General features: G+C 37.9%; 1 protein-coding gene across 2 annotated transcripts in view; it reads left to right on the top strand.

Moving 5' to 3' along the window:
• LOC139151508 (neuronal acetylcholine receptor subunit beta-3-like) overlaps nucleotides 1-16075 on the top strand; it is a 33103-nt gene extending 17028 nt beyond the window's left edge. The window contains exons 4-7 of one of the 2 annotated variants that reach the window (XM_070724388.1): nucleotides 1645-1689; nucleotides 8015-8127; nucleotides 13449-14544; nucleotides 14965-16075. In XM_070724388.1, coding sequence (XP_070580489.1) covers nucleotides 1645-1689; nucleotides 8015-8127; nucleotides 13449-14544; nucleotides 14965-15081 — 1371 coding nt within the window. In that variant the 3' untranslated portion in view covers nucleotides 15082-16075. The remainder of the gene's footprint in view (nucleotides 1-1644; nucleotides 1690-8014; nucleotides 8128-13448; nucleotides 14545-14964) is intronic. The other variant, XM_070724397.1, reaches the window with a different exon arrangement.
• The last annotated feature ends 330 nt before the right edge of the window (nucleotides 16076-16405 follow it).

Genomic DNA, 16405 nt, shown 5'->3' with positions numbered 1-16405 from the left:
GAAAAAAACTATAAATAATTACATACCATTTTAATCCTTTTTGAAAATGATGACATACTTATGAGCTATACGTTTCCCTTTCAACTTACACAAACACTGCAGTATAGCGTGCACGTTTTTAACAGAAAATTCGCGAGGAGGGAGATCACGTGATTTGTGCAAATGGGGTCATGAAAGAGAGAATACAATTAAATCGATTTTTCAGAAAGCTGTTGGCCTCGAGCAGTATCCATCTCTAAATGGTTTCATTCAATTGAACACCTCACAGATTTGATAAATGTTTACTTCTTTCAATATGTTTGGCTTTCCTGTGGAATTATAGTCTATTTCAAAAATATTGCGATTGAATATCTAAATGTGATATTTTTAATCCTTTTATCGACCCCTCCCCTCCATGCATGTAGGAGAATTGTCTAGACATTCTATGTTTAATATTAACCCGTTGGCTAAACTCAATTTTATGGCTAAAAGTAATTTTCAGGGCTCAAGCTACGTAAAACATTTATTCTCTGACGGTGAAATTCTAAGCCATCATAAAGTAACACTCCATTAATCACCTTCAGGCTTTGAAATTCAAAGGACACGGAGATGACACAATACTATGGTTTGAATATTCACACATCCAATAAAAGACTTACTACAGGCTACCCAAACATGCGTTAGTTTTAATTTCTCGTTACATGTGTCCTAACGAGCGCTTTCACCAAGATTCAAGGTGTTCAGTAGTGCTATTATTTTCAGGCAAATTGGTTGCAAGGGGCCAAAGTTGCAGCCTTTATACTGCATATCAATGACTATCATTAATCATGGAGGCCATTAACACTGTATTCTGTTAACCGAAATATAGTGATTTCTTGGCCATGGAGGCCATTAACACTGTATTCTGTTAACCGAAATATAGTGATTTCTTGGCCACATTTAATTAAAGTTTTGTGCAACATTTTAAAATGTTATAAAAACAACGACGTAATTTCTGATATGTACAGGTAATTCATCGAGATAAAAATCAACCTGTCGTATAGTTTATTCATATAAATAATTGCAATTAAGAAAGAAGAAGAAAATATGATGTAAAGCTGTACGTGCAGCCCTTCTGACCAGTAAATGAATAAGTAAATTAATGTAAGGTTTAGAATGTCCGAATATCTATCTTTGAAGCCCATTCAGAGTTAAAAGATTTGGATATTTTACTTTAAAGTTCTCATTTATATTTACGTGATAGCATACTGAAGTGTGCATATTTACGATTTGCAACCTGCGTTCAGACATCAGCCAATCAACCTGTTTCTAGTACATCATCATAACGATACGCAAGTTAGGTTTCTGAGGGATTTTATCGACGGCACAAAGCTACCTTCTCATCGAAATCTCATTACTAACACCGCAACACGCAGAAAACCTATCCATCTCACACTGTTTTGTTATAGCAATCACATCGTGTGCTGATTTGAAATGAAAAAATAATGCAGAAAAATAATGGTATTGCGTGAGTGCTTTTGCTTATCGATGGCCGCGTTACTCTTAAAATCTAGTAATGATATGATTAGTTTGTCTTGCTTTACAGGGCTGATCCGACAACTTGTTTTCTAAATCCTTGATTCTTATTCCTTATTCACAAATGCAACTCTCTCTCAAATATTGCAGGATGAAAAGAATCAAATAATCACAACCAGGGTATGGCTTTATCAGGTGAGTCAATCTTTTACTCACGTCATAAGTCTGACAATCTATCAATAAATATTGTCAATGCATAACAAATTAATAGTTTATGAAAGTCGTTGAATAACAAGTCAATTTCATTTCAAGTTGTTATAGCATAGATCGTGAGTTGCATGTACACTTTTCACTTCTCGCCTACATCTTCATCTCTTCTAACCGATCTGTCGTCATGTCATTTAGAATATTGCCTGTCTGTACCTGCATCATGTAAAGTTATGCATTTCATATATTAAAATAGTCTGCGATACTGATGTTGCAAAGGCAATCATCCATCTCATCAATTAAGGAAGAGTGTGCTTCGGGGTCAGATACTCGGACTCCCATATTTTAAGGTAGACCGTGCCTCGGGGACAGATAGTCGGACTCTCAAATTTTTACAATGCTTTTCTGATCTACAACCTGTGGTGCTCATTTTAAAACTCTCGTAGAAAGAAAACCTTTCACCATCTTAGTTTTTCAAAAGTCCAAAATTTAATTTTCCCCCATAGAGTTAACACAGGAATGGTGGCCATTTTGAATTTCAAATATCGCAAAATGTTGGGTAATTTATTTCACTAATTTCAAAGTTTGCACAGTGAAGAGAATCATGGTTGAAAGTTTCATTGAGAAAGGTTTTAGCAAAAGTTCAGGTCGTTCACTTTCGAGGCGCATACTACCTTAACTGTATTTTTGGTCCACGACTGGTGTGGGCTAATTTTGAAGCTGGTGGCGTCAATGACGTTTGCATAGTCTTATTCTTGTAAATCAAAATTTTAATTCCCATTGAGAAAACTCACTGATTGCTGCCATTTTGAATTTCAGTGTTGGTAAATGTTAGGCTGTTTGTTTCTCAGGTACCAAAGTTTTCACCGATTTTTATTTTTTTATTTATTTTGAAAGAGAATGGTTTCTAAGTTACCCTAAGGAAATTTTCAGCAAAATTCTTTCGGTTCTAGGCGTGTACAACTGTATATCACAATAAGTAACGTCAAAGTGAAAACACAGTTTTGAAGGACTATAGCAAATCAGCCGAGTTCTTTACCATGTACTGCACATGACGCTATATTTTTGTGAATGTAGAATAGAATACGTGAAACGGTGTCCATACGTCAAACGTACTGTAGCAGTAAGTGCTACCCAATCTACTTCCTGGATTTCAATTAAATATGAGATCCAATGATGCATTTTATCAAATAAAATTCCAATAGATATAAGCCACCAATAAACGTACCACATTGAACATTTAATGCCATGGCTTGATGGACTGGAAGATGCTCACATCTTTTGACGTCATTTGTGGAGTTATAGAGAAACAGAAAAAAGTAGGAGTTCGTGCAGAATGGCAAAGAGTCAATGGTTGTATATTTGCAATGCTTTGAATACGTAGAAGAGAAAGTCGAAAGAGCAGTTGAAACCAAGGACACTTCCATAATTCCTCGATAAGCAACAGTTTGACCCAGACATCGATATCTAGTCGACCTAGGCTATGCACTAACTCCTGATACTACACCGAAGGCATGTCATTCATTATTGAGGAAATGAAGCCGACCATTTCATCGTCTCAAAATCTGACTAAATACAGTGAATGTAGTGTGTTTTTTGATTTCACGGACAGCCTGTAATGGGCAACCGTGCCCTGAATAGCAATACCCAAAATGTCGTGCAAGTCACACCAGATTATTTTTATTCTTTGCAACTTGCACAGTAAAAGAGGTTTAGTAATTCTACAGATCGAAGAGCAAGTTTTCTACCGTCATTCACTAAACTAAAGAGTTATTCCTGATAGAAGTTGAAGGCATTTCAAGAAAACTCGAGAAAGGCGTTTCGGGGCTGAGTGCCTTCTTGTTACAAGTCCGTGCTTTACTTCATTTTGATGAATATCTACCGCCAGAACACTACACTCGGCAGTGAGGTGCAATCATATATTTCATCATCATTTTTTATGATACCGTCCTACCTTTTGCGAGTAACTTCCACGTCCGTCACGTCTATAGCTAACTAACATGAATAGTTTTAGATTGAATGATTTTTATAGAAAAATAAGTTGCTAGACCTTGGGGTAACATAATGTCTAACACAACTGTACACTCTAACTAATCTAGCCGTGTTATTGCCTCTGCTGTGTCTACAGTCTAAAATGTCATATTGCCGTGCTGGTGTCATGATTGCATTTTCTATAAGTACTTGCCGTCGGCTCACCGCATTGAAACGAATGTTGCTGTCAGCTATCCGTTTTATTGAGTCGTAATTCACGATTTGAACACCCAGGGGGATGATCTGAAAACGTGGCATTCACACCGTGACATTTCTCGTATTAAAGTGTGAAGGTCTCACGAGAATTCGTCATGTAACGTTTCAGAGGTAACACGCTGATCTTTCAATCGTGATTTGTACGCTCGGTGACATCATCATTCACAAAGCTCGAAAGAAAGATACCAAGATCGTAACGACAGGAGGCGTTTTATAATTGCGACGGTAGCAGCTGAAAGTAAAGTCAATTGGAACTAGAGTGAGAATGCACTTGACATTTTTTTTGAGATCCGACCGTGTGCATGATAGTACATCTTTCATGGCGTGTTTTAGTTCAATGTAAAAACCTGGAAATATAGAGTTTGTCGTTCAACACTTGTAATCATCGTCGCCGCCAGTGAGGTGACAGGTCCTCCGTTAGCTTAAATTTTCATTAAACAGGCAAATGTCATTTGAAAACTTGTTAATTTACTTCTGAGTCACCAAACAGTTTTTGGGCAAGGGAATTGAGTTTTTCATATTCTAGAAATATGTGAACTCGGTTATTTTTCAATGACTATCGACAACGTTACTGTAACGTAACTGGAGAGAGAGAGAGAGAGAGAGAGAGAGAGAGAGAGAGAGAGAGAGAGAGAGAGAGAGAGAGAGAGAGAGAGAGAGAGATCTTCCGCCGTCTCATAGCACAGTATAAATGTTTCATAGGTGACAGAAGGGATGGTATTTGCCGGGTGAAGGCGTAGATATCAATGTCACCTGATATGTGCTATGCTTTCTCCCTATTTTGATGATAATCTTTACGAGTGTATGATTCGTTACGTTTACAAGGAAACGTTATAGTCAATGGCTAGGGTGGTGTTACGTTAAGAAGCTAGTCAAGATCGTCAGACGCTGAGTGACTTAATGGATAAATTGACCGAGACGATTCTTCAACACGCGTTCCGTCAAATCTGAATGAAATCTATGAATCTGCGAACAGAATAGCAAATTCTACGACATCCCTGAGGAGTGCCTCCAGCTTTACTAAATGCCTTATTAACCACTAATTTTTAGCACCATCGTAACATGAAAGCACTTCAGTTGAACATGGAGAAATAAAATATGCAATAGAATAGATGTTTCAAAAGTTAGTGGATATTTTTATATCATACGGGTGACGAGTCTGTCATATTGATGACATTAACATAGAATAATGCATAAAGCAATGTCAGTAAATACCGGGTTTGTTGGGGTAGAACATTTTACCTGCAGTAATGTTAGCATTCAGTCCGATCGGCTGGCTTAGGCATAGCCCTTAGCGTCTAGTCAACAGGGCTATAATTATCAATGTTGTTGGCAATACGTAATTACTAATGTTGCATGTTGGCTGTGCTTGCTTAGGTGTGCCTAGCAATGTCTCCACAGTTATTGCTTTATTCAGCTTTACTGTATTATTTGGAACTGGTAATTAGATAAATCGTTGATTAAAAGTATTAGCAGTGACACGGCAAAACATTTGGATTTACTTTCAGATGAATAGAAGCATTAAGCGACATTGTAGATTGAAACGAGAGACCAAAGTGGTCAGTGTAATTCTGACAATCGTTCCATCAAAAAATATGAACATCGGCACACCTTAGAGGTAGCAGAGCTGTTAAATAATGATTTGCTTCAAATCAAAAATAAATGTAAAGGACAAACATGGTTGCCTGTCAAGCACTAGCTGCTATAGTGTTTGTAATATCCACAACAATTTGCCACACTTATGGGGCCCTTCAATTAAAATCTCCAATCCACTGTATAATTTGTGCAACAACGAAGCGCCAAAGGCCCGGCACTTTAAAGCGGTTCGTACAATTCCCATTCACTGGACGTTATTGCTTGCCGCGGAATCCAATCACATATCAAACATAATTGAACGCTTGCCTGAGACATACTACAATCTGCTTTGCTGGATAGATTCGAAACTGCGTCTAACAATGGAGCATATTTCAAAGGTTTTAGCAGCACAGAGAGTCTACATGCATTTGTGTAATTTCGAAGTGGCGCGGTTTTCCCTTCTTATAAGTAATTACATTTGGCAGGCCATATGATTGTTATTGACACATTGAATGTCGGTACATTTGTCTACGATCACAAAAATGCCATAACACAGACATCTGATCATAAAAAGTTCAATTCTTGCGTAGGGTTAATGGAATCCAGGTTTTCCTGCAACTAGTATCATGCTGTAAAAATAGAATATTGACAATACTTCGACTGAAATACTTTCCGAAATATTAGCATGGATCTATGGGAGCCACGTCGATAAAGAATGGACGACATATTTTAGTGTTAGAATCATTACGCAATGAAAACCACGACAATTTTAGATCAATGTTATTTTGACGTCAGTTCACTACCTGGATAGGGTGCTACAGAAATGATTTTAAATTTCCGTGTTTTTCAGTCCATATTAAATCAGTGTAATGGGACCGTTGACTTTTTTCATTTAAGTTTATTGAAACCTATGTATGTATGTATGTATGTATGTATGTATGTATGTATGTATGTATGTATGTATGTATGTATGTATGTATGCATGTGAGTGCCTGTTTTCTGTGATGCCATAACATCACGATTTTCGGAGACAATGAAGGTTTTAAGGACCGTTCCATGACATGTGGGGTCGATAAGGTTACAGACATCGTGCATGCAAATGGCTTCGAATTTCAGAATACTATTCGGAAAAAAGGAATAATGTCGTCATTGCGTGTATAGAAATGACATCGTCATGGCCCGCTGTTTAAATTGAGAACAGATGTCCTGATAACAAAATGAAATATTGACAATGTTATTTAAACATCTCTGGGTATAGTACAACAAACGTGCTTGTCGGTCAGCATTCTTATTTTGCCGTAATCTAGTATCAGTTTGCTGACGCGGAAAACGACTTTATGCATCGATGACGAGATTCACATAATGTGACATCGTTTGCCACACTCTTTCCATGGAGGTGTTGTTGGTGGTTTGACTTGACCAAAATTAAAATGAATACAGGAATTATTGTTTGATGACACATAAGTCTGAATAGCACAATTCACATTTCTATAACACAAACCTGACTGTGTTTTCAACATAAAAATGATAAAGATATGTTTGTGAAGTGAATTTAGAATGAGATATATGCCTGACTGTACAATTAATATTAACGGCAAAATTTCATCTGAAGTCCTGTTTAGATTTAAATCTCCGAGTTTTTTTGGTAGATAGCGTTATTTTTTTATAATCGAAGTAATTATCAAGTGCCACATGTATACCCGCATTGCAAGTAAATGTAGATCAATTATCACAGCCATGAGAAAAGGTGATACAAATAAACCTTGGTGACAATGGTTTCACATAACGGTCCTGTTCTTTGTACATAAATTACAGTGTATCTGTAAAACTTAAATGGTATAGGGATCTATAGCTGTAGATATCCGTAATGCAATTGTCAACATAAAATGCACACTATTTCTGTAAACAGTGAATAGATTGCTAGTGATACTTTGCTGAGTGAACACCGACGTCCAATCATCAATTGAGTTTTATCTGGACCGAAAATGCATCACCTTTCATTAAAGTTTTTGTTTTCATAATCATAGAAATTAAATAAACAGAATGAATAAGCAGTCGGGGCAACTGAATGATACTGTGCAAATAATTTGAACTTAACAATTTCGCATTCATCACATAAACACACATTGACATTGACATGAGATAAATGGGTTGTACACTCTTCTAACTTGTTGAGTTGTACAGCTGTTGCGGTTGGCATCCTTATGACTTCATTATGCATGTTCCTAAGCATGTCCCTTGAAATCAACGTTCGGGGAAGTACATGCAATTTGAACATGTTTTAACGTTTTATATCATCAGAGCATATTGGCGAGTTCACGATCATGGATGTAAGGCCATAGACGAACGACAGGTGCTTTCAAAGAAGTATTATCAATTGACAGCTGCGTAAATTGATCACTGTCACTTTATTTACACACTTAGGGACACTTGTCAGTCGACAATTATCATTTCGTGAAAGTTTAACCCTTTGTTTGGTATCCTTTTGCAGGAATGGAACGACACGAGGTTGACATGGCAACCAAGTCATAATTTCTCCGGCTTGAATTCTGTCGTGGTCCCAATGCACACTCTATGGTGCCCGGATACAGCGCTGTTAAACAGGTTTGGAAATTAATGTTTATTCATTTTATTCCGACAGTGTTCACTTTGTTATTTAAATGCTACGTGTTCATTCTAGAGGCAGCTCGGCATTTTAATCGATTCACGTCATTTTTACTGAATAAGTTTCGGATGTGTAAAAGCTATGATGTGTAAATATGTTTTCTAAAAAATTCAGATAATTGCTTTCTTTATCCTGAGGTGAGATTTCATAAAACCAAAGTAAATTAAGCTGAACTATTCATAAAGGTTTGCATAAAACACTGGAATGAGCAGATCACTCTTCGTCGATCTTATGGAATGAGAGAATTTTCAACCAGCTGTGCTAACACCTAGGAGAAATTGTAGCTTTCGGAAACGGCATTGCTAGGCCTTGCCTGAATTCTAGCCTTCTAATAATAAGGTTCTTTCAGTAATTAAAATTGATTTCAGATTTCAAGACCATTTTCGAGAAAATGTATAGACAAAACAAGTGAATGCGTATTATTATAAAATCAACACTTGTACTATTTGTGATATTTTCGAACAATGACATGAAACGTATCAGCCAAGGCCGCAATGCTAAATGTCATGTGCATACGCCCTGGCACATACAGGTTTGCGGTGATGACATACTGTGTACTCTGGATGGATTGATGTGTATATCCAATTACATGTTACTGGATATGGTACGGTATATTTTGTTACCAGTGAGATATGTGACAGGTCGCTGATCTAGCCTATTGCAGGCCCATGTGACAAATTTTGCGTCGCCACCGTGACGGCGCGGCTTGTATTTTAAATATCGGACAGGCTTTTACATATTGACTTAAGCTAAGCTCTTTCTAACATAGGCATTCTGTTAAAACTATTTGTCGCAAACTAGTGGGCCAGAACTCTCTAACTCACCAACAATTCAACCATAGCATGCATGCAGTATGGAATCGAAATAGTTAGTGACGATGAACAGAGCGCCCTCAATATACGGAAACTTCCCTGTCCGTAAGCGCCAACTGTTCAAGGGTCGAATTCCTGCTTAGGCGTCAGAAAAAATATCGTGTTTTGCCGTTAACGAACCCTCAGAAAACAGGGTAGGTCGGTCGGGAATTATTTAATGTTTTATTATTATTATTGTACTTGGGCCTCAGCCCAAGTACATTTGTTTTCATTCCGTGGGAAAAAACTCTGTAAGGTATAACCATTTCTGGCTGAGACCAGGGAGGGCAAAATGTCTTGGCTTCATCTTTCTTGGCATAATAAATGGCGTAATGATGTTAACTGAATGGAAGTGCTGCTCTCAGCCAGTCTTGAATAAGTGAGATGTGAATATTAATGCTTCTGTATCTGAGTTTTTGCCACAAAATCTTCTGAATATAATCAAAATGTGCATCGAAATGCAACAATTAATGCACCCTCCGTTTCCTAGGCGATGGCACGACCCTTGCTACACCCACTGGACGAGCCAAAGTGGGAGGGGTAATTTCAGTTTGGTCGAACAGGAGGGCTCGAGACCAGAATTTAACATTTAAACTTGAAACATGTTTAATCACTGACAAGATGTGGACTAGTGTTAATTAAAGTGAAAGTGTTAAAAGGAAAGGTTTTATATCCCGGACACAATGAAAAACATTACGACTGGAAACTGTACCCCCAGTTGAGAATAGTAATGCCCACAGCGATGGAGAACACTTATCCTTGAGCTGAGAAAACCAGACCATCATTTCGAAATAGAGCTGCAGATTCGAGAAGCTCGTTCAAAATAGCTAGGTACACCCCATAAAGGGGTGGTTTCGAGTCTTGAGGGCAAATTTCGCCTCCTTCATTTAGAAATCGTACGTTTGTTTTTCCAGGAGAACACACCATTTGACACAAAATTTGCATGTAAAGGGGTCGCCAGTAAGCACGTGGTCAAATCTGGCATAAGAAACAATATGAAATGTTGGGTAAAAGCCAGTCCAAAAATAAACTGATTTGAACTTTTGTGTTTTGTAATTTATACCACTGCAGTAACATTACCTTTTTTTGACAACATCACACAATGTAATACGTTTTGAAACTGAATACTCCGACGTATTCTGTGTCTCCTTTGCTAAAAAATACGGTATGCCGATTACCATGTAAGGAGATGATGACGTCAAGACAGATTTGCAGTGCGTTTGGTACTGGATGGTGCACGAAGTTTTGTCAAGGTAGCTTGTGTATTTATTTCCTAAATGGGAGAGATTAGGGTCGATCTAAAAGAAGGCCAAAGAATGTTATGATACTCTAAGCGAGCTGAAGTCCAATGCGAATGATTGGATAATTTGGAGGATATCTAGAATGATCTCGTCTCATAAAGATAATTTGGCGGTCAGTATTGAATTTCAACTGCGTCACAAGTTTGCGAAATGAGTATTCCGTCGAACGGTCAACGACATTTTAGAAATCTGGAGACATGGCACATCGCATTTTTATTTTAATATTTTATATTTTACAAAAGATGTAAGAAGCAATGATTTTGTCGAAAATTCTGAAAAAAATATAGGAAGATTTGATCGCGAACACATTTTCACTTGGGGTCAACATGGGGTCGCAGCCATGTTGCCTCAAAACTTATTTCTGTCTGCACTCAAAACTCAAAAATGTCGGATATGAACCTGAAAAATCGATGTAATTTTGTCAAACTTCGGCGAAATTTCAGCCTATAGACAAGATTTCATCTAGGTAAGGTAAATTTACTGAAATTTGATCGACAAATAATCCTGAGCTTGAACTAGCCCTGCGTCCGATGCTGTGTGTTCCGCTACAGCTAATCGCCCCGCTAGCACAGCCCTGCAAAGATCCGTAAGTAGGGTCGGTGACTTCAAATCCATTTTGGGACTTGACGTAAAAAGCCAAATTACTGCCGAAATTCAGCGTTCTTGGGCCCAAGTCGTATCCCTGCCTACCTCAGCTACTCCATCGCTTCCAAAAATGCCAGTCTTTTATTCACTTCTCGTAAATAACCGTCGATGTCGGCAACTCTCTCGCTAGCCCTGCGTACGATGCTGTGTGTTGGCAGCCAACACGATTAGCTGTAGCGGAACACACAGCATCGTACGCAGGGCTAACTTGAAACGTGACAGCTCGCCTTCTCCGGGAAGTCAAGTATCCAGCTGCCCATACACAGTTGCTCGTATGGCCGGGTTATGAGATTGTTTTCAAGCGACGGCGACAGACCGTACGGGGCTCTGGATATGAACCTACCGCCGGTGTAGCTGTAATAACTGTTGCGTTGTTTTTAGTGCCCACGGACGAAGTCCTGGGGGAGTTATAGATTTGGTCAGTCCGTCCGTCCGTCGGTCCGTCCGTTCATGCAGATATATCAGACATGCCCTGGTCCTTTTCTTTCAAACTTTTCACAAGAATATTAGTACCCAACCCCATACAGATGCACGTCGAATTGTTTCACAATGCATCAAATTTGGCCGTGTTAGAGGACTTTTTAGTTTACACCTCCATAGACTCCCATGTATAAGGCAGTTCTCCATAGACTCCCATGTATAAGGCCGAAAAAATGAAAATTTAGTTTCTCATCGTATTCATATTGCCTAAAGGATGCAGTGACACAGTTTTTTGTCCCCACGGATAAAGTTCAGGGGGCTTATAGATTGGGTCATATCCGTCCGTGAGTCCATCAGCGAGTCCATCGGTTCACGCAGATATCTCAGACATTCTGACAAAATATCATGTGACCCTGGTGACCTTTGACCTCAAATATACATATTGTCCCATAACTCAGTAACCACAAGTGCTAAACCTTTCATATTTGGTATGATGGGACACCTTATGACACCACATATTGTACCTCATTAATTATGCGCATATCTAATTTTGAGCGAGCCAATAGAGCTAGAGGTCTGATTTTTGGTATATAGGAATAACTTAGCAATACAATTATTTTGACAAAACGTCACGTGACCTCAATGACCTTTGACCTCAAATATACATATTTGTCCACAACTCAGTAACCACAAGTGCTACACCCTTCATATTTGGTATGATGGGACACCTTATGACGCCACATATTGTTCTTCATTAATTATGTGCATATCTAATTCTGAGCAAGCCAATAGAGCTGGATGTCCGATTTTTGGTATATAGGGATAACTATAGGGTAGAAATTTTTTTGACAAAATGTCATGTGACCTCGATGACCTTTTACCTTAAATATACGTTTATGCCAATAAATAAGTAACCACAAGTGCTATGTTCTTTATATTTAGTAGGATGGGAGACCTTATGACAACACACGTTTTACCTCATTAATTATGCACATATCTAATTCTGAGCAAGCGAATAGAGCTAGAGGTCTGATTTTTGGCATATAGGAATTAATTAGCAATACAATGTTTTTTTCAAAATGTCACGTGACCTTGCACTGGGCAAAATGCTTGATATACAACAATATATACACATATACTGATTCTGTACATGTGTCAAATACATTAAGTATACAGTACGTATGCTAATAAAATGCAAAACTACAGTGTACACTTAGTGTGCAAAGATCTGCATTACGTATACTCATGATCTTCATAGAAATACGCTACGCATATCAACGTATTGGAATGTTCCATACACAAAAATATACGCTGCATATGCAATTAGTATTGTGTTCCATATACGTCAATATACGTAAATATGCTAAGCGCATATCAAGCATTTTGTCCAGTGTTGATGACCTTTGACCTTGATTATACATATATATGCATAACTCAGTAACCACAAGTTCTATACCCTCCAATTTTGATAAGATATCAGACCCCAAGATGTCACATCTTGTACCTCATTTATTATGCACATATGTATTTCTTGGCTGGCCAATACAGCTAGAGGTCTGATCTTTTTCCCAATTTAGAACCAGAACTTAGACATGCCTGATGTTTCAAATGGGAACAACAACATAGACCTATGTGCCCATAGATCTCAACATGTAAACTTCAGTGATACTTCTTAATGACCACATTTCCCTGCCCCATCAAGACTAATACTCCTATTACAAATGGGGACTATGTCATTGTCAGTGACTCGTTTTACAACAGCTCGCATGCATGCATGCAATCACTTCAGAATCTGCGTCTGGATACACAAATTATTGCTAACTCGGCCATTTACTGACAGTATATTAATCGATAACCCTGCAGTGCATATTATACACACACATATACACACATGCATATTATACACACACTATAACTATAACTATAACTATATATATATATATATATATATATATGTGTGTGTGAGTGTGTGTGTGTGTGTGTGTGTGTGTATGTATGTATGTATAACTATTTCTTTTTGTTGTATTCTGTTCTTTATTTCAGTGCTGACGATCATTTCGAAGGATTTCCTCGAATTGCTATCAATGGGCTTACAGCAAATCTCTATCCCAATGGTAAAGTATTACAAGTAATACCAGCGATTCTGAGAACGCCATGTAACATGGATATCACGTTCTTTCCCGTTGACATCCAGACATGTGAGATAGAGTTTGGTTTATGGATGTACGCTGACAGACAGGTTAAACTCATGCTGCCGGATGAAGAGGTTCCCCAGGAGAACTTCATCACCAACTCGGAATGGGATATTGGCGCCGCTAGAGGGCGCACGATAGTGAAGGTTTTTTCGGCAACCCCTGATAGGTATACGAGCATCATCTTTGATCTGAGAATCAGTCGTAAACCATTGTACTATACGGTGAATTTGATTCTTCCCTGTGTCCTTGTGGCTGTTTTAACGGTCGTGGTGTTCGCTTTGCCGTCAGATTCATCGGAAAAGGTCAATCTCAGTATATCCTTGCTTTTAACCCTATACGTCTTCAGCATTTTGGTAGCAGAACTGCTTCCACCAACGTCGAACATGATTCCTTACCTTACCTCCTACTTAATATTCAACATGGTGTTGATTGGTGTCTCCGTTGCCATGACTACTTGCGTATCGATTTTGTGTCAGCAGTCAAGCGGGAAGAGACCGGTTCCGAAATGGGTTAAGCTAATTTTCTTCAAAGTCTTGTCAAAGGTGCTTTTCATTGACACAAATCTGTTGGGTAATTATGGAAACAACGAACTAGGCAGTAAAAAACAGACCGATGAAAGACCGAATAAGTTTAGATCGGGGGACAATTACAACGGTCTTGACGAATTGGAAGACGTTCCAAAACTCAGAGAAAACAACTCGTCGACAGCAAGGCTCATCGACTTGCCGAAAGAGGCACGACTGCGTCACGCCAAGGTCACCTTCAGACCCACAAAACCGAAGAGAAACCTCTCTGAACTTTCAATTCAATTACGCGAGGCAAAAGAGCAACACAGGCGAGTGAGAACCACGACTGAAAGAAAAATTGAAGATAACACAGCAAAAATCGTCAAATATATGGAGATTTTACTTAAAAAGACAGTCCCAGATGAGACTATCATACAGGTGTGTGCAATTCAACAATCTACTGGCAATTATTTTCATATAAGCGTGTCCGTTAATCTGTTTATTGTAATTTCTTCAGACTTACAATCTCGATTTTAAACTTTTAACGCTAAGAATGGGCATTTCATCTTCCATAGCACACATACACGGGGCACGTATATTCATGCATCAATATCATTAATGTACACAGACAATCGATTCACATTCGCCCTTCACTTGTATTCTTGTAATTCTATCAGCAACTCGGAAAGGTTTAAATCGGAAATTTAATGATGAAGAATTTTTTGTAAAAGAGTAACATATTAATTATAGTACACCTGTTCTCTTATCTTTGTAATCAACTAATAACAGCTTGCTATCCATTATTTGTCAGTTCAGAATATTTATTGATTATCAATTATCTTTATTTATTTTTCGTAGATACAGACGGACTGGAAGCTACTGGCGATGATCATTGACCGACTGTTACTAGTGTCATTCACGCTGTGTACGTTGTTTGGAGGGATAACAATTTTGACCCGGATAACGACACATTGATGGAAAGATCCTAAACCTCAGTGATGCTACAATTTATTGAAAATCAGGTTAATTATTAATCATAATGGTGCAAATATATGCTTATCAGAATTTGTTTGATTACAGAAGAGCAATTACAGAAACACTACAATCGATTTTTATTCAGGGGAAACATTTCTGAGTGGACGATGGTGTAAGATTGTATGACACATATCTGGTAAACATTGTCAAGGCTTGATGAATAAAAACCGATGAAAGTTTCAAATCGTCACAACATCATTTTGTCGTCAACTGTGACATGTGAGTTACAAAGGCGAATGTAAAGAACGGTCACTGAATAAGATTTGAGTTATTTACTCACACTTCACGGAGCAGCTACACACTTAACTGATTTGCAAGGATACTTGGCAAAACAGCAAGGAAAATATCATGTTATGGTGAGCGTCAACAACGATGTAAAACCTGAGAAAGTAACACAAAATACTATTAAACAATACATCGGTGAATGCGTCATTAAATTAACAGAAACGAAAAGAATGAACTAGCCAAACGGTGGCATTGCTTGATGGAATTGCAATAGATTGTTTTATGTACTTTAAAGAAGGATACAATGGAGTTTAGTCCCAAGACAGTCCCTCAATCGGTCTTACGTACATATGATTGGAGTTACGTCACCGTTACATTAAAACATACTTTGTCATGAAGACAATCATAGAATCAGAATGGTATCTGCAAAATTCAATATTTGGCGTGTGCGCCAGAAAGTTATATATTTGTAATGATTGCAGCCATAACATGGATACGGAGCATATTTAGGTAAAGATAAGATAATGGTTTATTTATTTATTTACATATTTATTTATTCATCCAAGATAAACACAGGAGAAATGTCTACATTGCATAGGGTGACTTAAACAGTTGCAAATCACCTATACAAAGCCAGTCCCCCAAATGGAATGAAATATTAACAAAAGGAAAAAAAATGTACACACGAGGATCAAAAGGTAGACAGTACAAGAAATAAAAACAAAATTCAAAAAGCAAAAAGGTGTACTATGGTCTACAATTACTACACAAACATCTAGAAATCCATGAACAAGTGTTGTCTGGATCAAAATAGTTTAAAAATTTATCCCAATACCATTTCTTTACTGCCTGGCAAAATGCAGAAAGTGAACTGTTCTAATTATGACCGGTAAATTGTTCCAGAGAATGACAATTCTGTTGAAGAGGAGATTTTGGAAAGTAACAGTTTTGCAATGGTTTATATATAGTGCATTTGGGTCAGCACTAGAACGTGTGTTGATGTTAGATGAACGAGTTTTGACATACTCACGAACATTAA

This window comes from Ptychodera flava, chromosome 2 (genome assembly GCF_041260155.1).
Source record: "Ptychodera flava strain L36383 chromosome 2, AS_Pfla_20210202, whole genome shotgun sequence".
Taxonomy (NCBI): Eukaryota; Metazoa; Hemichordata; class Enteropneusta; family Ptychoderidae; genus Ptychodera; species Ptychodera flava.
The sequence above is the reverse complement of the archived record's forward strand: the minus strand, read 5'-3'. Positions and strand labels throughout refer to the sequence as shown.